General features: G+C 28.4%; 1 protein-coding gene across 1 annotated transcript in view; it reads left to right on the top strand.

Annotated features, from left to right (window-relative positions):
• LOC107439976 (neuroligin-4, X-linked-like) overlaps nucleotides 1–22,973 on the top strand; it is a 239,628-nt gene extending 216,655 nt beyond the window's left edge. Inside the window, exons 5-8 of the mRNA XM_071188123.1 lie at nucleotides 5,429–5,550; nucleotides 7,634–8,157; nucleotides 20,156–20,281; nucleotides 22,646–22,973. Of these exons, the coding sequence (XP_071044224.1) occupies nucleotides 5,429–5,550; nucleotides 7,634–8,157; nucleotides 20,156–20,281; nucleotides 22,646–22,954 (1,081 nt within the window). The 3' untranslated portion in view covers nucleotides 22,955–22,973. The remainder of the gene's footprint in view (nucleotides 1–5,428; nucleotides 5,551–7,633; nucleotides 8,158–20,155; nucleotides 20,282–22,645) is intronic.
• The last annotated feature ends 2,145 nt before the right edge of the window (nucleotides 22,974–25,118 follow it).

Below are 25,118 nucleotides of genomic sequence, written 5' to 3'. Positions count from 1 at the left end.
TTTGAACTTTTACCATTTAAAAATATAATGATTAAATAAAATAAGAAACATTATCAAGACATTAAAATTCTTACTTAAAAGGTAATTAATACATTTTAATTTCAATTTCGTCATCATTTTTGTTGTTTTGTAGCTGTATATANTATATATTTATATATATATATAGATGAGAGAGTGTGAAGTAAACGGAAATTTTGCTATTTTCGCAGAATAAAAATTCCTATTAAAGTTACCTCACTGTACAAAAATGAAATTTCTGGTAAAGAAAAAGGACGTAATTCTTGTTAATAAAACCAAAATATACGGTATATAAACCATTTATTTTTCCGTTCATGTGGTAACGTTTTACTGAAAATTCCAGTTTTCAAAATTATAGTTCTTAATGCCGCACATTTAGAAAGAAATGCAAAACTCGAATTTAAATTTAACATAATTAATTGCTTAATTATAATGATAAAATCACCAAATTTTACCAAATTATTCAACTTTTATCACATATTTTAATTCTAATTTTACTAAAATCATAACCAAAGCACTTTGGCAGAAATTACTGAGATTATGCTGTTCTCATAGAGCAAGAAACACATTAAGTTTTACTATATTACTTAGCGGATGAAATTACTCAGATTTAGAAATAGTTATGATATTTTACTGCTGAATAATTCGTTTAACATTTAATGACTAACGATACTAAATCTCCTTCTCTAAACAATTTGAAATACCAAGACACATCCTACTTCTATACATCAAGCGAAGATAAAGACACAGTTATTTCTCTAATTTCCTCTCAAAACGGAATACATTCATCCAAGATTGCGGATACTTTTGCACTTGAATGATACGCAAAATCTTAATTTTTAAAACAATTTACAAGTTTGTTTAAATTGAATTATCAGCAAACTAATGAGAAGCTTATGAAATTCCCTTATATCTGGAAATTAGAGTTCTCATAACCACATCCATATAAAGCAGTTAACATATATCTTTCTGGAAATATCTAGAAGGTTTTCTCAGCAACATTTTGGAATCCCGGAAAATGCACATATAGAAGCTAAGCACGGGTGTGATAAGATTAAAGCTTCGCCCCCTTAATGCCGTTTATACCCTGTCAAGCGTAACTCATAACAGTACCTTAGAGAGCTGATGTTATTATGCATGAAATTGCAATTTCAGCCAATTACTTTGTTATCGCTAAAATACGCTGCATCTGGTTAAGCGTTCTGTGGCCAAGAATTTTACTAAAGATAGAGGTGTTAATTTTTATGACAGAGTTTTCATGATGCTAAAATCGATTTTTTCTTTATTTTTTGCGTTGTTAACTTACTACCGCAATGTTGAATTTTTCATAAAATTAACCAAAAGTGTAGATTTTTTTACTCAATTTATGCTTTTTTATTTATTAGAGTAAATTACTGGACCGTTACTCTTCTGGCAAGAAGAAAGAAAAAAAAATTGTAGTAAAATAATTTTATTTCGTACATATTTTTGGGGAATAAATTATCCGAGACAAATTATAATATTTTTGAAGAAAAAAATTTTTTTTATCGTATTATTCGTAAATTTTTTTTTCAAGTAAATGAATTTTGTAACCATTAAATACTCGTGGTAATAACTAATACTTTACTACTTTTACAAAAATGTAAGGTGTGTTATTTTGAGGTTGTTTTGAGGTGTTAAGTTTGTTTTGAGGTTTATTTGAAGTTGATTTCAAAAACAATTTTAAAAACTCAACTTTTTAAGGTTAACCAATGCGAATTAAATTGTTTTATTCTCACTTGAGCTTTTATTGAGTTTATATACTTGCAAATTTATATACTTGCGGTTTATTATTTTCTCCATATCAAGCAAATAAATAAATTTGTAGTGTGGATAATTTTACCCGAGGTCAACTACAAGCATTGCTGAGCTATACATGATTATAATTTTATGAGGTGTAAATGAGGGTGAAATTGAGTGTTTTGATGTGGTTATTTTTGGGGTAAAACATAACCTCATTTTCTACCTCAGGGCATTTTTTAACACCTTTTAACCACAAAAGAACCTCAACAACATGCTATTTTTTGTAAGAGAATTTCTAAAATGATATAAAAAAGAAACTGTTTTACTGGCAATTGCTTGCTCAATTCTGGATATGTTACATACCTTAAATACTAAGCTGACTTTCGGACACCGTGAAACTTTTCCGCATTTTGTTAATAATTTTGATGTAATTAAAAATTTAATTAAATTTTGAAACAGTATTTAAATTTGTCACTAAGTATATGGTCATTCATACTGAAGTTTAATGATTAAATTTAAAAGTGCATGAATAATTTTTGTGTACTGTATTATTTTTTGAAATAAAATTATTTAATGAAATTATTAAAAAAAAGGAAAATGTAGAGCTTTTCTAAAAAAATAATTCTTTAAATAATTATTATAAATTTAATTATTATAAATTTAGTATAAATTTAATTTAAAAAATAATTCTTTAAAAATTAGTCGTATAAATTATTTGAACTCTGAATTAGAACGCAAGAATTAGAACCCGGAATTAGAGCGCTCTACGACTACCGTTTTTACCGCGTATGTTTTTCCCCTAACTTATTACAATCTATTTTAGAATCTGAAAAATAATAATCCCTTTCCCTAACGTTTGCTTCATTGAATATTTTTGTTCAGAAAAATAAGAAGAAAAATCACAAGTTCAAAATTTGAATTCTTATTTTTTTATAATGCTTATAGGAAGGAATCTAAACACAGTTTTAATGAAATTAGTATGAATAAATCTATTTTTTAAGCCCTTAAGATTAAATTTTTACACAAACGAAATTTGAAAATTTCATTCTTTCAATGCATCACTTTTTGATAAGTTTGAAATTTTATTATTTTCGTAATGTTTCGAAAAAGAAATTATTATTTTTTTCTGATTATTAATAATATAAATTATTAATTATTAATGAATTATAAATATAAATTACGAATATAAATATAAATTATGTATATATACATTATAATAACTATAAATTTTTAATAGTTCAGTAAATGCTACATCCGGGACATATCTTTGAAAGACTTAAAATATGTATTTTGAAAAATGTTTCAAAATTAGGTATGGGATTCCTACACGTAATGTGGCGAAATTCCGATTCACGATTCACTTATTTTAAATGCGAATGTCGTTATTTAAATATAACTATTTATTTCCTGTACAAATTTTTAAATCCAAATGTTTCAGCTATTAACCATTTTAACCATTTCATGTGAATTTAAAAAAAAATTAAACCAAGAGTTTTTACAATGGTATAACTTTAATTGTATTTTATAGAACCAATCAAATCAGTTTAATATGTCAGTATCTTCAATGATACATAATAATATTTAATTTTATAAGTTTATATATGATTTTGCAACATATAATAAATCGAAAAGATTTATTTTTATTTAAAATATTAAGCTAACTATATCTAATTGAATAGCTTAGTGGATGAAGCAGGTAAGTGACATTTTCAGGAGAATTTATCAACAAGGAAAAATGCAAAAAGCGATCGAAACAATATGGGTACGTTAAATGCGCGATTAAAACAATATGGGTATGTTAAATGCGCGATCTAAACAATATGGTTATGTTAAATACGCAATCGAAACAATATGGGTATGTTAAATGCAACATAATTATTTTTGATATCACTCTTATTTTAACACAATTATTCCCTTTTCATACTTTTTTTAACACAATAATTTTTAAGTGTACTTTCACGATTTTTATTCATGATTGGGTAGTGTTAAATAAATTAACTAAAAGAATTATTAACCCATTTTTCTATTAAGTCTTTAAAAAAATAGTTCAGTCCCTGTTTTTTCTTCTTCTTACTCTAATTACAGACACTCTGAAAATGTCACATGGTTCATCCTTTCAGTTATTCAATTAAGCGACCTATATATTAAAATAAAGCTAGACAATATGAATAAAACACAAATAAAGCCATAGAAACAGGCATACAAAAGTTTCGGTCTGATAAATCTTTCTTCGTGTCTTTATTTGCTCTCATTGTCTAGCTTTATTTTCCTTTATACCAAAATGCATAACTTTTTTTTTAAATTGAAACCATTTATGTAATTTCAGGGATCCTAATGTGACACCTCATCAAGAGCTTGAAAGCTTAGCTTCCGACAGATCTCGAGGGAGATTTGAGAAATTCAAATGGGAGCAATATGATACAGTTCACCAAAAATACTTATCTATAGGTAAGTAACTTAAAAATTAGAAATTCATAAAATCTTTATTTAAATATCATACCGTAAACCGGGGCGAATCTACCCATTTTAGTTTTATTTAANAATTATAAATATAAATATAAATTACAAATATAAATATAAATTACAAATATAAATATAAATTACAAATATAAATATAAATTATGTATATATATATGTATATATACATTATAATAACTATAAATTTTTAATAGCTCAGTAAATGCTACATCCAGGACATATCTTCGAAAGACTTAAAATATGTATTTTGAAAAATGTTTCAAAATTAGGTATAGGACTCCTACACGTAATGTGGCGAAATTCCGATTTACTTATTTTAAATGCAAATGTCTTTATTTAAATATAACTATTTATTTCCTGTACTAATTTTTAAACCCAAATGTCTCAGCTATTGACCATTTTAACCATTTCATGTGAATTTAAAAAAAAATTAAACCAAGAATTTTTACAATGGCATAACTTAAATTTTATTTCATAGAAGTAATCAAATCAGTTTAATATTTCAGCATCTTCAATGATACATAATATTTAATTGTATAAGTTTATATTTGATATATAATAAAACGAAAAGAATGCACTATTTTTATTTAAAAAAATTAAACTAACTGTATCTAATTGAACAGCTTAATGGATGAAGCAGGTAAGTGGCATTTCCATGAGAATTTATCGACAAGGAAAAATACAAAAGCGATCGAAACAATATGGGCATGTTAAATGCACCATAATTATTTTTGATATCACTCTTATTTTAACACAATTATTCCAATTTCACTCTTTTTAACGCAATAATTTTTAAGTGTATTTTCACAATTTTTATTTATGATTGGGTAGAGTTAAATAAATTAACTAAAAGAATTATTAACCCATTTTTCTATTAAGTCTTTAATAAAATAGTTCAGTCCTTATTTTTTTTCTTCTTACTCTAACTATGGACACTCTGAAAATGTCACATGGTTCATCCCTTCAGTTATTCAATTAAGTGACCAATATATTAAAATGAAGTTCGATATTACGAATAAAACACAAATAAAGCCATAGAAACAGGCGTACAAAAGTTTCGGTCTGCTAAATCTTTCTTCGTGGCATTATTTGTTCACATTGTCTAGTTTCATTTTCCTTTATACTAAAATGCATAACTTTTTTTTAATTGAAATCATTCATGTAATTTCAGGGATCCAAATGTGACACCTCATCAAGAGCTTGAAAGCTTAGCTTCCGACAGATCTAGAGGGAGATTTGAGAAATTTAAATGGGAGCAGTATGATACAGTTCACCAAAAATACTTATCTATAGGTAAGTAACTTAAAATTAGAAATTCATAAAATCTTTATTTAAATATCATATGTGCACATAAAATGATAAAATAAAAATTAGTAATAATAATTAAATATTTGAGGTTTGCGAATTTAAAATTCATTTTGGAATCTAAATTGGATCTCAAAAAAATTTTTTTTAAAGAGGGAAATTAAAGAAAAAAATTTAAAAGATTAAAAAGAAGAAGCTTGCTCTGAAATGGAAAATATAAGAATATGTTTCTGATAAAGGGGAAAAAATAAAAAAATGAGAATTTTCGCTAAGATACTGAACTAAAAAATTTGTTTTCTTAAATAATATAAAAGAAAGATAACATATTTTCAACAAGCAAAAGAAAGAAAGCATTTCTAAAGGAGGTAAATATGGAAAATATATTTATGGAAAATATAATTTACATTTATCTAACAACTTTGTCGACACATATTTGAATATGTTTTCGACTAAAGTATATGAAACTACTTCAAAGATGAAATAAGTTAATTGCATTGACTATAGCTTACGCCGCAAAAAGTAAATAATTTGCACAGTGTTCAGTATCTTATTCATGTATTAAACTATAGAAAGTATTATGGATATGGTTGTAATAAATAAGTAAGTATAGCTGTCAAATTTCTCTTATGTTTATATTTTATCAACTATTTTATATGATTTAGCAAAGCCCCTTAACTCCATCTACATAAAAAATTGTCATTTAAGCTACCCGAATACCCTTTTAAACCAAAATTGAAACAAACTTTAGATTTTATCTTTCAATTTTTTCCTCGGAACAGAATTTATAGTAATTTAAAATATAGTTTATCCGATATATTTATATATAGTTAGGCCGATATATTATTGCTTAACTGTTCAGCCAAAACTACACAAAAACTTCTTATAGCAACTTTCTTTTCAAGTTTAGTTGTTTCATCCTTATTAAATGATAGCATCATAAACCCCGTTGACCTGAGTTGTGCATAAATACTTCATTTATATGCTTGCTTGGAGAATAGGTTATGCATTAGTTGATCAAACTATGAATTTAAAATTTATCACCAAGTATAACCAGTTGTTTTTCAATGCTTTTTTAATTTCTATGTAGCTGTAAGTAAATTAAATGTCACTATTATGTCTTGCTCTTGGGTTATTTATGCTTCACATTTACAATTACTACTGAGCGAACAAGCAGAAAAATTATAATTTGTTCCAAAATTATGTGCTATAAAAATGTCGCCATTTTTCACCACCTATATTTTGAATAAACTTTTTTAGTGTTTCAAAGCATTTATAACATGGTTCATGCATAATGCATCGAGAAACGATGGCTCAGAGGTTAAAGCACTGAATTGTCAGTTAGGAGAACGTAGGTTCGATTCCCAGTGCTGGCTTGAAGCCCACCTAGCTTCACATTGATGAGTATCAGCCAGTCTCACTAAATTGACAAAATCAGGCTGTTGATCATAAAATTATGGTGTCTTAGCTCCTTAAAAGGAATAGTTTGCAACAAAATTATATACTTTAAAAAATTTCATTTCAAACGATTTTTGACCATTTTGAACAATTTTTTTTTTATTGTTTTAATGTATTAACACTATATTTCGTGCACAGTATACTGCACCGCGATTATTCAGTGGCTAAAGCACGGAACTATCATTATGAAGAACTTGAGTTAGATCCCAAGTGGTGACTTGAGGCCCACCTAGCATCATATAGATGGGCACCAACTTGTCTCACTATATTGCCACAATTAAGCTGTTGCTAATAAAATTGTAGAGTTTTGGCATCCCTGACTCAAGGCTGTAGCGGTAACGTTTTACATAAATCAAAATTAAATTAAAATTAGAAAATTTGGATTTTCAAGGTATTCGAGTTGCCAAAATTATGCTGTTGGTCATGAAATTGTGAATTATTGATTCCCTAATCCACAACGGGATGCTGAGAGAATGCTTAATGTATATAAATCAAAATAAACTTAAAATTAGGTTGTCCAAGTTATTCGGGTTTCTAAAAATATGTTCAAAGGATTTTTTTTATAGAAATAAGATTGTCAATATTATGGAGTTTACATATGAATAAATATTTCCAGGAATGAAGCCAAAAATCAGAGACCATTACAGAGCTCATCGTCTTTCTTTCTGGTTGAATCTCATTCCTCAACTTCACCGTCCTGGCACTACATCAATTATTCCACAACATCACTTATTAGATGACCATAACAATCCACTTACTTACGATGGTTATGTTAGACCCTTAACTGACACCGATGGAGTTACAGTAACGTTATCAGGACCTTTTATGGGTGGTGTTCAATTCCCTACATCCACTGAAAAGCCTTCACTAAAAAATTTAAGTGTGTTTAGTACTGTAGCCTATCAAACAACGGATTCATCTATGAGAACAGTTAAAACTCTGAATGCTGGCGAAACTACGAATAACTTCACAGATCATCATTCGGAATTCATTCCAGATTCTTCCTATTCTACGGCTTTAAGTGTGACTATAGCTGTGGGCACGTCTCTCTTGGTTCTTAACATCCTCATTTTCGCAGGTGTTTACTATCAACGTGATAAAAATAGAATGGAAATGAAGATGGCTAAAAGAAATTTTAAGGTAACTTATTTTTGTTATAGACACTAATGTTATTTCACTGTTAAAAATTACGATAAAAAGGAACAGCACTTAAAGTGTCAGTTCTTTTTACCGTAAAATCCACTTTTACCGGAGCACTCTTAGAAATAAAGCTCTCACTTTTGACGATTCGGTAATCCTTGAGCTGTATTTCGTTAATTTTGAGAATAATTTTCTCACGAAATCACATGTAACAAAAGGCGAACCCTGAAATAAATAACGAAAATCTTTCCTCAACGTGGGATAATCATAGAAGTGAATCACTAGAATGACGGAACTAGATAATTGTAAATATTTGGTTTTCAATATGAGCGTTCACATAATTTTAAATATTTAAAAATGATTTTTAGAATCCTACTTAACTAATATTTACTTAAGTAATTTTTTGTTTTGTTTTTAAGAAGTCTTCTTCGGTTTCTTCTAAGATCAGAAAACAATAATCTGTCTATTTTATTGAGGAAAATATGTCCCGGGACCTGAGAAAGTCCAATGCATTCTTCTGTCAGAAAATGGAGCTCGCCTTTTTTGGATCAATGAAATAGAAATTAAAAAAACCCTCAATCTGCACCTTTTTTCGTAACAAATAGGCGTTTTATTTTGTGGGTTTTATAAAACAGAATTTTATATATTGAAGAAATCATAGTTTTTTCTTCTGTTAGTTAATTATTTTAAAACGACAACTCATGCAGCTTGAGCAAAAAATCGTTTCAATTATTTAAACCTTGTTTTGATGAGGTTAAAATAATAAGAAACCAATGCATTACTTTGAATAAATATTTTTACTTGCAGTTAAAATTTAAAATATTTTCCATTGTTTCGCCCGTGAGAATTTATTTTTTTTTGAACAAATTATTTGCATTAGCTGTCTTATCAATAAAAATATCAAATGTATATTATTGTAATATATATTTTGCATTTTAATTGTTCTTTCAAACTTCAAGACACCATATTTTAAAATCATACAAGTTTGCTACAATATATCGAGTAACACATAAAGATTTCAAATAGTCTGACTCATTATGTTTTCATTGGTTCTGTGATTAAATATTTCTTCTCAGTGTTAAAGGAAACGAAAGTTATTACTTGAGTGTACCTTAAACACCAAGCTAAATACTAAAATATGTTATTACGATTGTCTTACATTTGACATTTAAAATAGTGAAAAATAAATTAAAGTAAACCAATAAAATAAACATGTGATATATAGATTCGTAAAATGTTTCTTTTAAAAAGAAATCCAGGAAAATAAAATTTAAGCAAATTTTGTTACAGAATATAAAATGAAAAACTAGAAAGCTGCAGTTCTTTAATAATTTAGGTTCTATAATTAAGAATATGACACTCAAAAATATTTTTAAAACTAAATAAGTATATTTAATCTATAAGGTAACATAAATTATTCAAATAAACTTAAAAGCCACTTAATATTGCATTGAAGTAGATATCATCTTAAAATTGCATGGTAATTTCATTTAATTTCAGCTGAGATAGTAAAATATAAAAAAGAATAAATATAAAGTTTTTATTTCAAAATGCTCAATCTCAAAATAAATAAAGACGGTAAATATGATGTACTTCGAATTTGTCTAATTGATTTTTTTCTTGCTTAAACAGTATGAAATTTTAATTATTTAATACCATTTTATTAGATTAGTTTAAAATAAGCAATCAGAAATGCAAATGAAGAGTAATTACAAAAAATTTATCTCTAAACATTTTATATTAGTTAATTATAAATTATAATTGAAAATGTAAACTTTATTTGCTTATACTTTTAAATTTAATTACGCTTCTCAAAAAACAACAAATATAAAATTCATAATCATGATATTATAAATTTGAAATATTTTTCAAAATATAAATAACTGAAAAGAATCATTATGTTTAGTGAAAAGAAAACTAATTTAAATATGTGCATGTAATAAAAATGAAAAGATAGCTATAGTTGTTATAGTTTAATAATGCACCGTATAACAGGAAAATTTAAACATTTCCTTAAAATAAACTCGATTTTGGCGAAACTGAAAATATTTAATAACTGTTTATTTTAAATAATTCAATATATTTATGCTGTTAAAATAATTACTGCTTGTGCTTTTATTTTAAAAATGCATTAGTGTTTTAGACACTCTCATTTAAGAAAAAAAGTTTTAAAGCTTTTCAAAAAAAGTCATATAAAACATTTTTTGGGCCAAATGATGTACATACCTTATCCCAAAGAGCATAAAGTGATCATTAAATAAAAGTATAATATTGCAGTACTAACCACAAAGAGCATTAACATTCAAAATAAGGGATTTCATGTGTGGCAATTGTGATATAAATACCGTATAATAGGGCAAAGAGTTTGTAATAATAATGGACAAGTGTCATTATCGGAAATGAGAAGAAATTAAGTTTTTATTTCGTTTCGAAATTTAGTTTTTACTATAAATTTAGTTTTCAGAAATTAGTTTTTATTTCGGAGTTCATCATTCAGAACCCGACATTTTGCGTCTAGATATATGAAGGGTTGAGACAAGTATAGTTATAAGCTCAAATTTTCCTGAATGGGACATTTATTACTATGCTTTTCCTTAAGATTGTTTCCAGATATTTATTTTAAAAGTTTCTGGAATTTCCACTTGATAACAGAAGAATACACTGAAACAACTTGTTGCCCAAACAGAAATCGTTATTTTTTTTAACAAAATATCTTGGAATGAAATTTGAGAGTGAGGGTTAGCATTACATTGCCCTAAACTCTTCACATTTATTTCCTTTCTTCTTCTTCGTAAGAGCTCCAGCCAGTAACCGGGTCATCTCAGTCATTTTACCCCATCTAGATCTATTAGATGCTACTGTTCAAAAATTTCACATATATCTGGAGCAATCAAAATATTTTACTGATTACGAACATAATATATTGAGATTTTTTCATTTCTTATTGATTTTTAAGTGTTTTCTGTAGCCTGATAATTCAATAATTTAATTAATAAACTAAACTAAATATATTTTAATCTATTAATTTATCATATATTAAATTGTAACAACCAGTACTAATTATTTTATTTGAATAATTTATGCATTTTTTGTTAATTGTCAAAATTTTTAAATATAAGCAAATGTTAAATTGTATTTTTAAGTTAAACAAATTAAATAAATGAATAAATGCAAAATATATGCACTATTACATTTTAATCAGCATTTATTATAATTTGAGATAATTTGACTGTAACAGCCATAATTTTCTTATTAATATTTGCCTGAACTAACGATATTTATATATGCTTCACAATTCAAAAATAATGTTCCCATTTTCTAAAAACAGATCTCAGAAAACGACTTAAATAAAAATCGTCCATCTTGCTCCCTGTACGATGGAAAGAGTAACTGTTTTAGCCGTACTCAAGAAAATAAATCATGAGTGAGCTTTTAGCTCCAATAGACACTTACGAAGTCAAAACATTTTTCAGTGTTCCAAAATTACTGATAAAATGGTATGGTTCTTTTATTTATGCCTCACTAGAGCTGTGTAATGGGCAATTGGCAGTGATCTGGGAAGCAACCCTGAGAACAATCCGGAGGCAACATAAATACGTCACATCCCTTTCTACAAGGAGGTCACCATCACACGCCATTCACCATGCTCATAATATTGATCTGAACCAGAGAACGATCCATCTCCGATTCAGCACTCCTCAGAGGAATTGATTTGTTATGGGGACTTGGAGGACTTTGTGACCCTGACAGATTTAGCTTGCATCAGCCACCATTTTGTACACGGGTAGATATTGGCCGGCGGAGATCGAACTCACGACATCTCGATCATGGGTCCAATGACCTACCAACTAGGGTATCCCGGCCTTGCATTACTATAGAAAAGCTGCGCATCAATTACAAGCACCGTATTGCAATTATGATAATCATTGAGTTTCACCAATAGAGCTTTTGATAAACGATTTTCTGAACAATCTGAGAATGTGGCTTGTTATTACTATTACGTAGACTTTTTATTAAATTATCTAATTATCTTAATTAGGTAGAAATAAAATATTGCATTGTCGGTTACGATTGCAATAATACATCCACTTCTTTTTTTTTGTTTTCTTCGGTAATAAATTTGTAGAAAAGGAAAAAAAATATTTAATTTCAGTTATTAAAATCAAACGTATGGTATTTAAACTATTCATTTGGTAATATTTCAGCTCATATGGCAACAATCAAACTAATGATCCGATTTTCCCAACTATAGTTTTTATTACCACACATTTTGCAAAAATACAAAACTGAAAATTACAAAAAAGCCAAGTAAATAGTTTTTATACCGTGCTTTCAGATGTGATAAAATTACCAAATTTTACCTCATTATCTATTGAGTTTGCATGTATTAATTGTACGAACAAATTTTCTCACTTATTTTTTGTTTAATTTCGAAATAATTCATTGTAAACAACTTAAAATTACAATTCCAAGCAAAATGCATGAAATAAGGGAACCAACACAAAATTTAAGACTTTTTTTCCTCCAATTTGTGTTCATTAATATTCATAATAATTTAACTTACAATAAACATCAATTTCCTAATAACACTTATCTGAAGTGCGTACTTCGCAATTCATAAATTTTTCTTCTAACTTCCATTAAAGATTCTTTATGCTTGAAGCAGATTTCAATAAATAACTTAAACAAACGAAAATTGTACATCTTGCTTTCTGCACCTTAGAAAGCTTAACGATTTTAGCCGTAAACTCAAGAAGATAAATTCTAATCGAAGCTTCTAGTTCTCATCGACACTTGAGAAGTCAGAAAACTTTAAGTACTTCTCATTTAGATAACTGTAAGCCCTAGGGAAATAAAAGGGACTAAATCAGCTTTTGTTTTACTGTTCTAATTTTCCCCAGTCGAAATTGAGTCTGAAGTTAACCACTTACAAAGAAGAAGAAATAATGATTTGAGTCGATTTTCAGGGAATGGTGATGATGGTTATATAAGGTCAACTTCTGACAAAGCCAACTAAGCCCGGGGCTTTGTTTTCTCTTAATTTTCACTCTCAGTTTGTTTCGGCTCATGGGCCTTTCTGGCGAATTCATCCTATTACTTGGCCTTGCTGTTGCATATCTGTGGATTTGAAGATCAGCTATTGTAAAAGTTGACTGGAAAGTGCAATGGGAAATGAAGTTTGATAGCTTAAGTGTTTCACTAATAACTTCATTTGAATCTCTTTTTGCAGTAGATTTCATGGAAAGTGATGTTTCTGAAATAGTTTTAATTGCATACGTCATCCGCGTTTATTATTAAAATAATAGGGGTGATCAGCTTGTAATGATCATTTTGTTAAAGGAAACAAAAGCAAACTAGCAAGAACATTTAATTTTGCATAATCATATTTAAAAAAAAATTTTTTTAGTAATGTTTTAGCCAATCCGTGGGATTAAATACCAGTATTAGCAGCTATTGGATAAATTTACTGGAAAGTTTGTGGCGCATAAACATACACATAATAAGTCTTTCACTAATAACTTCATTTAAATCTGTTTTTTTTTATTTCAGGGAAAATATAACATTCAAAAATTAGAATCGTTCTAATTGTTTAACTATAAATATCATCATTACCAAACCATGTCTTCATAAGTTTAAATGTGCTCCAAATTCAGATTTGTCTGAAAAGGCATTTTTTTCTAAAGGAAAGTGTATTTTTTCATAGTCACAGTGAGCTAACTGTCATAGATTAACACTAGAAGTGCCGTTAGGGTCATTTTGATTGCTTTTTGCCAATTCGTACCTTATTTTTGAAGATACACGAGAGCTCATATCTTTTTTACTTTTCCTAAATTGTTTCTAAGTATATCAAACTTTCATGCCTTTCTGATGATTAGTAAAATAAATAATTACGGAAATACCAAAAACAGCCAAAAGCGGTCATTTTGACCCCAATAAGAAAAACTTTCATTTTTGAAGTTTTATGTCAAGTTTTGCAGATCTGGACACATTATGAAGATGGATTTTAGAACAGGAATTGGGGTCCAGCGTGTGAAAAGAATTTCACATGCACCGGTTTTTGTGAATTATTTTGTATTTCAGATTTGTTTACCGAAATAGCTTAGTTTACTAAAGTACTTAGTTCCTATTGAACTATTACTTTGTTATTGCGTCTGAAAGAAACCATGTACATACTAATTATAAACAGTTATATCTGTTATAATCCTAGACAAGATAGTGCTATTGGGGAATAATTATTGTCATGTAAATAATAATAAAAATGCATTTTATGACATTCAGGACACAAAACTTAGGTTTGAGCTGATATTAAGTCTATCTGATATTCAACTGATATAAAGCCATCCGAAAAAAAAGTTTGGAAGGCTATTTTTATTTGTGTAAGTTGAAAAATGGGCAAATGAATTACGACCTAGAAAAAGTATAATGCTATAATTATGGAACCGTACTTAAACTCCAGGCGTAGTGGAATTACTGTCCTTTGCCACAGTAAAACTTTCAGATGATTTTTTTTCGGAAAAAACCGCTACATTACAGGTATAAGACGAACAGGTTTGAAATGTCCTCCTAATTTCAACGTACCTTTTTCGTCATGACATTAATATTTTGTACCACACAATGAAAACTAAATTCATACTTTATAGGTTCAAAAGAAAAGTAAAATTATATTTAATAATAGTATTCATGTGAATCTGTTTGCAAATGATAGTACTGAGTAGACGCCAAGCACTGTCACGTGTTACAATAGTACGAAATGTGACGTAAGCTAATCAGAGTAGATATAAAGAAACTATTCCACAAGAGATGAAATTTGCAGGTGTTTTGGATTTCTTCACAACATTTGTAATGGCGGTGTCCTCAATGCTTGAATCCTTTGCCACCCCAATTTCTCATTACGAATTCATTCTTGTGTTTGCTGAAGTACTACAAATTAGTACTTTGCGCACTAAATGACAACTAAATTTATTAAATTCAGTCTCTAAAATATAAGAAATATGCCTTTTAACATGGCAAGACACGGAATAAAACGAATATTAGCAATGAGAAATGCTAGAAAATAATTTATCGCTGTTCTATTGTAACTTTCACGTCATTCTGATGTACTATATACGAAAACGCTAATACCTAACAAGTGATGCAACTTAACATTTTATAGCATGTTGAGTGCTAATGCATATTATTCATATTCATTTCAGTTGTTTAGTTCGTAATACTTTCGCTCTTGCGAAATAATGATCTTGCGATAATGATACAATATTACATTATAATGTACTACTGTATTGCAGATTACATTGCATTATAATGTAATATTTGCATTGCGTTAATAAAAGGAACGAAAAAAAACTACATCTCTAAAAACCTGTTGTATTTCAAACAATATTCATCATTTAAAGATAATTTTCTTTAAAATAATACTAATTTCCTGTGAAGGTCAAACAGAAAACAAATAAAGGTTTTAGGTAAAACAAAAATCCTGCTATTCTAGTATAAAAATAGCGTCTTTTGAGAAGCTAGCATTGCTTTTTTCAAAATCGAAATCCAGTAAAGAGTTAAAAAGTTATTAAAGTTTACCTAATTTTTAGTCCGAGTGGTTACCGCAGCAATGAAAAATAAATTTATCACTTAAAATAATGTTTTAAAAGAAACTCTAAATACCTCTTATATTAACATAACTCTCTAACAATGTCTTTGCATTTCAAATTTAAAAATACAGGACACAAATTTACGAAAAATCGTTTCATTCATTATTTTTAAAAGGTAGGATTTAAATAAGTAGATATTATGGAACAAATAATGCATTTTTATCAATTAAATTTCCTTTTAAATTGAATAAAATAACATCATTATTCTATAGTTTCATAATTGTTTGTAAGAGAAAACAATATTTCCTTCATCGAAATTTATCTACCGTAATTATCTATCATATTTATTACAAGTTAAAAATAAAACCAAAGTTTCTTAAATGCGATATTCCTTAGCATAATGCATTTACTAATGATCTTGGTGAGTCAGCTCTAAATTTTCTAAAAGCTTTTAAGATTAGAAATAATGGAAGTTTTCGACAATTTCTTCTTGATTTATAAAAACCAAAATCACTGCGTAAGAATAAAAGCAGTAGAATATGTTTCTTAAAAAATAATTAAGTTACAAGCTAATATTTTTTCCAATTTGATTGAAATGAATTATATTGCAAAAATGCACTTAGTTGTTTTTAAAGGAATTTATATTTAGCAAATTTTGTTTTTACTTGTAAGACTGTCCATAGAAAAAATAATTCAAACGCTAAACTGTTGATAATCGATATGTATAAAATTTTAATGATTAAATTAATATTAAACTGAGTATTATAAATAATATTGTTTTCATTTCGTAAGTTAGAAATTTTAGAATCGAATGTAGTTATGTTACAATAAGTGAGGTTAAATCAGCGTTTTTGCGTGGACACCAGTAAATATATTCATATGATTACTAAATTAGGTAGTGGATTATTGAATATTTGTCAAATTTACCAGGTTACTTTATAAATAATTAACTTACTGTCGGGATAGCAATTAATTTAGATTTATTTGGAGAATAACAAAGTTTTAATAAGAAAAGTATATTATATATTATTACAGTAATTCTTCTGAAACAAGCATAATTAAGAAACAAGCATAACAAGTGAGTAAGAAATAACATTTTGAAAAAAATTATGTGAGTGGTTTTCAGATTTTTTTTTTAAATCTAAATCACTATAGATAAAGATTTGCGAACTAATTTCAGTAATAACATAATCTAGTTTTATTTAAAATAATACAAAAAAATCAACAAAAAGCAGAACTAGATTTAAAAGTACTTTAAAAATTACTGGTCCATTTTACCGTGAAATATACATTACTTTGAAATAAGTCCATGTTACCGTAATATTTATTCTTTGCCATAAAATAATATACCGTAATTTTTACTGTAATTTTTATTTCATTGCCGTGATTCAGTGATTTACGGTAATTATTGTGGTAGTAACTGCAGTATATCAGATTTTTTTTGTTCCTGTAAGAATTAATGTTACTGTAAAAAGAACCGAAACCTTGATTATTGGTACTTTTTACTTTAATTGTATTAAAATTATAACAGTATAATGAAGCATTGAGACTGTATATAAAATTAAATATAATAGTTTTATTTCAGCAAAAATTAATTTTAGAAGACTGAGAGAAGGCTGTCTGTAAAATTGAACTATGCCCGTCTTATTTTTTCAAAAATAGGATATTTTTTTGAATTTAATTTCATATTTAGGAAAATAAAGTTAAAACAAAAAAATACCTATGCAGATATTTCCAAAGAGAAAACTATTTTCAAAATCCTTTTAATTTCTCTCCTATATGTGTTCATTAGAACAAAATATTTTCTAGTCCTACTCTGTCTGCAACGATTTACAGAAACTCAGCAAATTAATCTATTTAATAAATTCTATCGTATATACACACAGCTAACAATCAAAGTTAAGAAAATGTTCGCTACATCTTTGCCTACTTTCCACTCAAACTGGCATCTCCTTGCTTAGCTAATTATGTCTTTCCTAAGAGTAATATACAAAGTTGGATAACTAATTGAGTCCCACGTTGGAGTGACTTCCTCGTAAAAGGAAGCGCTAATTTATGACCTGAATAATTTACAGATTAAAATATTTATTGATTACACCTTCATCAATTTGAAAAGGGGAACTCACGTTATTTGTAAACATTTCCGATGCTTTTATTTAAGATAGCGTAACATTTTGTTCTCTTACAAGGCATTAATATTTAAATTATGAAGTTAATCAATATACATGCAAAACAACGGCTTTATTATTTTAAAGGAATATGAGGCTAATTTTGAAACTATCGGAAAATTTTTTTTCATTATCAAGGGCCAACTTTTTTCACATTAATGAATTATATTTTTTTCTATTCAAATTAAAAGCCTTATTGTAAAACACTGATAAGCTGCAATAAAATTAAAAAAACATGAAGATACAGGAACATGAAGATACAGAGGCAAATGAAGATACAGGATGTTCCGAAATTAATCTCTCAATTTCGAAGGGATGGTATAAGATATCAAGAGGAGGGCAACTTGGAATTGAGAGCCAGGTAAAGAGAGTTAAAATCATTAAAAACAAAGTCAATCTCAGGCTTGAATACTTGTAGGCACATCGGAGGATCTCATAGCGCTGATTGTTGTAACACTGGCTGCATCAGAAACACACTTGGTATTTTCGAATGTATCCGGGAATCATCTTTAAGTCCTTGTAGACTGAAATGACATCATTGAGTGCCACTTTGGAAAGATCAGGGATCATAAATCAAATAAATATTCTGTTATTTTCCAACATGATGCTGAAACCTGCCTGTGTTTTCGTGATTTCAACTACTCAACGATGTCTCCAAGATCATTTTCTGCAATAAGTGTTCATCTTCTTTAGGCCTTTTTTACATCCCTCTAATTTGTTAGTCTAATTTCAGAACACTGATCATAAAAAACAGAACACGCGAATTATAGTGGATAGATTTCCTTTTTGAGTATCACGTTAATTTAATTATCTTAGGAAAACAGGGTGATTTCTAAAGAAGCACGCAGTTTCACTGCACCATAAATCAAAAACAATGTAGGATGTTGTATGTAACCTGCAACAGAATTGAATACGTTAATTTTAAGTTTTATCAGAAATAGTTTGAAGTGTTCTATGTGTATCCTTTTAGTCATACTACATACATTGAGCAGATAATCCATTTCCAGTTAAGCATGGTTGAAAACGAAAATTTTGTCGATTACTTAGTTTTCACTGATGAAAGAACATTCGTCATCGGATCACAGTCATCGGATTGGTAAACAAGCAAAATATTATAAATTTAGGGATCACAGAAACCCATATTTACAGAGTACCAAGTGCGAGATTCCCCTAAACTAAATGTATTCTATACAGTGTTCAGGAAGAAAGGGTTCCGCTCTTTTTTCAAAAGCAAAGTGACATGAGAGCCACTTTTTGGGAATTGTTAACTCTTTGATAGATGCCACAGTCGCCGGAAGACAGTGACAAATCTTTAATTGAATTCTCTCATTGAATCCTATTCTTTAATTGAATGGTGCACCATCACACTAGTCGGCCCCTTAAGTGTAAGAGTATTCTGATGAATATCTCGCACACCGACGGATTGGCTGAGTCGCGGACTATAACATGCTACTTACTCAAAGAACACCCCATACTCTTTGCCTAACACCGTGGATTCCTTCCTGTATGGATGTGTAAAAGAGAAAGTGTAAATCCCTTCCCTTCTTTCATCATTCTTTCAAGTCCAAAATTATCTCGATCAATATCTCCGGTGTATGTCTTACATGGTTCTTGATTTAAAATAATTTAAGTGATTTAAAGTGCATTGAACTAGTATACTCTTTTATGAAGGATCCTTAATGATTATAAGTTTCCACTATAAATATTTTCTCTTTGAATTTCCCCCGAAACTATTAAAAAAATTCTTTTGCTACCATTTTAAGTGATTTAAAGTGCAATAAACTTGTATATATTTTTATAAATCATCCTAAGTAATTATTAGTTCTCCCTATAAATATTTCTGCTCGAATTTCTCCCGAAACTATTAAAGAAAAGGAACTTTTGCAACCATTTTTTCTTGATCCATAAAAATATTAAAATATTGATTATAGTGGTTTCATAATAAAACCTCAAATTAAATACCATACCTCAAAAGTAAAAAATTTAAAAATATATTATTAATGGGGTAACTTAATAAAATTTAAAGTAAATGTACTTAATTAGACACAAAGCAATTAACGAGATTATCAAGATAAGACTTGTGATTGCCAAAATCAATGAAATACACTCCAAGCATTACTTATATCTATTACTACAAGGATTATTAAAAATGATTTTTTTTCTTACATTGTTATTAAAAAATATCTTCCGTTGAAAAAAGAAACTCAAACTATTTTATTAAATCAATGTGATTCGAAATTTATTTTACAGGAGAGCAATGTTTATGGAACAGATGGAGAAGAGCCTGGAGATGAAGAATCTTTTCATCATCAAACTCATGGTGACTCGGACAAAGACACTATAGACAGAGATAAATACAACCTTTGGGAATTCGAGGTAACAATTTTATCCCTCAAAGGAAACATTTTCGCTCATTTAAAAGACAATCATTAAAACTGCAATTCTAATTACGTATATATTAGGTGCTATGCATACTTAAATGTTTTTAAAATCCCATTAATTTTCAGTTGGATTTATTTATGTATGTAGTTTATTAAATAAGGTATAGAAAATAACTTTTACCGAAGAATAAGTAAAGTAAAAGAAAAGGATACCAATATAATGAATTAATAGATAATGATATCAGTCAAAACAAAGAACGAATAAAAATACAAGTCAATAAAGTAAATAAGAAGAATATCAAGTATAATGACGGGAGAAAATATTAGGAATTTTAACATCGTGCTGTATTATCACATTTTTTATGAAAAAAACTCTGAATTTAAGAGATATTGATTAAATAGCTCCCAAATAATAATATTTCTAAGAAATATCTCTTTATTAATTTCGTTCGATGTTATTTAGTTCATTTTTTCTAAAAAAGTAAAATCCAATCATATTTTAAATCTAAGTGTCTTCATATATATCATACTGATCTTTAGACACCTCCTTAGCATGTCATTAAAATTAGGAACTGAGCAAACATTCAATATTTTACGCATTAGCTAATTAATTTTTTATAATTTTTTCTATGGAATAGTAATTTCAATTGAGTAAATTGTATAAAGGAAAAAATATTGTATAAAAAATGCATCAAAAGAAAAAGAAATTGAGAAGCAAAAATTTTAAATATATATATATATATATATATATATATATCAAAGCATGTCAAATAGTAACAGAAATACATTAAAAAAAATTGACTACTTCATATATTTCAAAATCCTTGTAAAAAAGAATGTTCTCAATTAAAACAAATGGGATATTATCGTGAAATTAAAATTCGCCTATATTAATGTACTTTCTAGTTTATGACTTTCTTTGATCAGCCAAAAAAAATTTAATTAATTTTTCTCTGTAACTTAAAAATTATTTCTATGATTCTTCATATAAATGTGTGACAGTCATTGGCAGTTTTAGCCATTGACTATTTCTTGGCATCATGAAGTTTAAGGCTATTTCTTGGCAAAGGCACGCCAAAGTAGACACCTATTTTTATAAGAACTAAATTTATGAAGGATTAAAAAAATAATCTTACAATTGCTTATACAAAACTGTTCTCGAAATAAAAATTAGTTCGTTAAAAAATTTGAACAAAATAAATAACTTTCCCTTCCTGTTATGTATTTTTGAGACGACCGTGAAAATTTTTGAAAGAAAGCTGCATTTTCAATTATCAATAAACATATTTTAAAAAAAGGGTGTCATCATATCTCGATAACTTTTTAGGCAAATTGAAAAATTATTGTACTCAATTACAAAATTCGTTTATCCAAAGATAATCCCATGCAGACAATAAATTTTAGTAAATATGTATTTTCCATTATTTTACTTATTTACAGTGGAAAAAAAACTTCACATGGCAAAATACAGTATTTGAACAAAATTGTTTAAATCGTTACTGAGAAATCAAGTTTTAAATATAAGTTGTTGTTTTTTTAAATTTTTTTAATTCGATTTCTCAGGAACTATTCAACCAATTTTGCCCAAATTTTGTATTTTGCCATTTAAAATTAGACAATATGAAATGACGTAATAAATTTTCTACTTTACACTACAAATGTTTTTGACTATTATTAAATAAAACAAAGAAAAAATAATTAACACTTACTAAATTTCTTTTTTGGATAGAATTATTTTTGAATAAATGAATTTTATAATTGTGTGCAAAAAGCTTTAAATTCATTAAAAAAAAATTCGAGACATAGGAAATACGCAAAAATAAAATTAACATTAGGGGTTGAAAACTTAGGACCGTTCACCTGACTAAAATATTAGGACTATGTGTCACAGATTGCAGCTATCCCATATAATTAAGGGGTCTGAAATCTGAATCTGTCTAAAAAAGATGTGTTTATTCAGAGAAAGTACGTTTTTGTGTCTTATTTCGTATTTTAAAATATCATCTGTACTAAATAATTATCAACCTATAATTCTTTAAACATAGCGTATAATTTGTCTGTAGAAGGAACCTCCCTCGCCACAAAGTCTAAGACCGTCAGTTGCCATTGGAGCAAGAAACAGCACAATACTAAGAGCTGAGCTTTTCTCTCCCTGATTACCTTTCTCGCACTGAACCAAACCAAAATCAGTCAAATATTGACCCAAAACCCGTACTTGGAATCATTAATTAACGCAACCATAGTCACCCCCCCCCAGATGAATGACGAGGGTAGCTCTTCCCATAGACAATTTATATGTAAAAACTGGCGGACTTAGCTTGAGAAAATATGCGTATAATAATTTTAAAATTTATTGCAGGTTCGACGACCTGAACATGATGCTATTGTTATGTCATCTCAAAGCAAACAAACCTCAGCCAGTGCATCGTCACCAATGGCAATTTGTCCTCCAACTCTTCCTCCGGATTATATTCATCACCATCATCAGATTCTCCATGCTCCCCAACAAGGTGTCCGCATGCTTCCCCCAAAAGTACCCCCTAAACCAGTTATGGTACCAACAGTTGCATCCGAAAACTCGCTTCCTGAAGCTCAACCCCTGTTGCCCCACTGCGGAATTCAAAATCCCAATGCTGCCCCCTCACAAATTCAAGAAATGCCAGTTTGAAATGCAAACTTGAAGAAAATATTGGAAAGATAATTGAAGTGAATTGTTCTGTGCTGTACTTCATGTACTGTACTTTAAACCTCAGAAAAAGACTGTCCTCAAAGTTGGCGATGATATTCACATTCTTTGATATGATATATTTCAAAGATATATGAACAAGTTTTCACTTATGCGAACAAAAGTGTGGTGAAATATTTGATGGATCAAATATACTCAATGTTCAATGGCGTGCTTTCAAGACAATTTTCCAGATATGGATTGATATTTAGTTCTTACCAGTGATATTCTCAATGTAGATGTGTTTTCTATATTGAAATCAATGGTGTTTTTTGTTTTCCTTTCGGGGGTGGAAATACTATGGCGCCTCCTAAAAATAAACAAAGAAATAATGTGGCCCAAACTATAAAATAACTAAATCAAACTATTTTTTTTTCTTTTCTTTGACTCCTGCATTTGATAGATGGTCATAAATTGCCCTGCTCAAAGAGTTTAACGAGCACTCACTCTCTTAAGTATATAAGATAACATAATCCCCTCTTTGTTGCAACATTATTGACAAAACTCTATGTGTCAAACTAAGTATGGTATTTTTGAAGATCACGATCAAAGTTTCTCGAAATGATGCCATCTGTCCTGAAAATAACTTTGTTAAAACCGCGAAAAAAATAAATTACGTGGATTTTTTACGACATTAAAATTTTTATTCAAAAAATAAATTTATAAATTGCATTTTTTATTCGAACGAAAATTAAATATATTGATAGGGTTAGAAGTATCTACAAAGTTGAGAAAACCAGTATTTATGATGGTTTTTTGGGAATAAACTTAACTCTTTCCCTACACTTTTTTTTCACTTTGTGCGCATTATTATATTCTATTTCATGAAAAATTATTAATCTACGCTTCTGATGATTCTCAGGACATTTCCTGTAAGAATTGTTCTGAGTCAATTAAAAATTTAAATATTTAATTGATCGAAGTGAAACTATGATATTCACTTGAGGAAGACTTATAATGTTTGATTTATAACGATTGTGCACTGTTATTCGTAACTTTCATAATTCATACTTCATACTTTTGAAAAAAATATCTGCATAATTTAAAGGGGTTACTCTTTTAGAAAATAATATTAAAATACTAATTTTTGAAAGCATGTAGGCAGGCGCATCTCTTTTAGGAAAGCCAATATTATAACAAATATTTATTTATTAACTTACAAAGATGATAATTGTGCCGACCGGCCTATGTAGGGGATAGGGAACTGCCCTTGCACCAGAATGGTTCTGGGTTCGAATCCCGGGCAAGGCATGGATGTTCCTTCCTTCTCTGTACTATCTGTCCTTACTGTGGGAGCAACGTTGGCCCACCTAATATGGTGACCCTGAAAGAGTGGCCTACAAATATGCCCTTGAGGTGTCTCTGTGACCTAGGTCATTATCCAGGTGGGCATTGGGAAAAATATTTAATGGTCAATATTCAAAAATATTTTTGTTTTTTTAATATAATGTCATAAAAGCATTGTGGGCATTTTATCAAAATATGATTTATCTTTAACAGATTGCAATGAATAATAAAACTGAAAAATATCGTTGAAATGACAATTAAGAATGACGCGTTAAATATAATTGAAAATACTTTAAAAAGTATTTAATCTGTGTTTTTGATCGTTGTATAAAAAACAAGCACGCTACTGTTTGATGTATTTTTGCTTAGTCAAAAATCCTGGTTCTGATCCATATTTACTCAATGCAAATGTCATCATTTTAAAAAATTTTATTCGTGATATTCAAGAAGAGATACGAGCTTTGTTGTTAAATAAAATTTCCATTTTTTGCAAAGAGAGGAAATGGATTCTTCATAGACTCGATTTAACAACTGACACTCTAATTTATATGAACATTGTATTTTATAAATCTTGTAAGCTTAATGTAAAAATGTTAACGCAGTCCGAGTTTCTCTGTAGTACCATTTATTTCCATCCAAATGGATTAAAATAAATGATGTTTTAATCAAATTTATTAATGGTTTCAGCTCTAAATCACACATGGCTAGAAAAAAAAGAGATTAAATTGGAAATAGCGATTAAAAAAGGCACTTTTTTCTGGAACTGCAATTGTAGTGTTTATAATTAAATGATAAAAATTATGAAAAACACTTTAGACGA

This window comes from Parasteatoda tepidariorum, chromosome X2 (assembly GCF_043381705.1).
Source record: "Parasteatoda tepidariorum isolate YZ-2023 chromosome X2, CAS_Ptep_4.0, whole genome shotgun sequence".
Taxonomy (NCBI): domain Eukaryota; kingdom Metazoa; phylum Arthropoda; class Arachnida; order Araneae; family Theridiidae; genus Parasteatoda; species Parasteatoda tepidariorum.
Note: the sequence above shows the minus strand (reverse complement) of the source record. Positions and strands in the feature narration are given on the sequence as shown.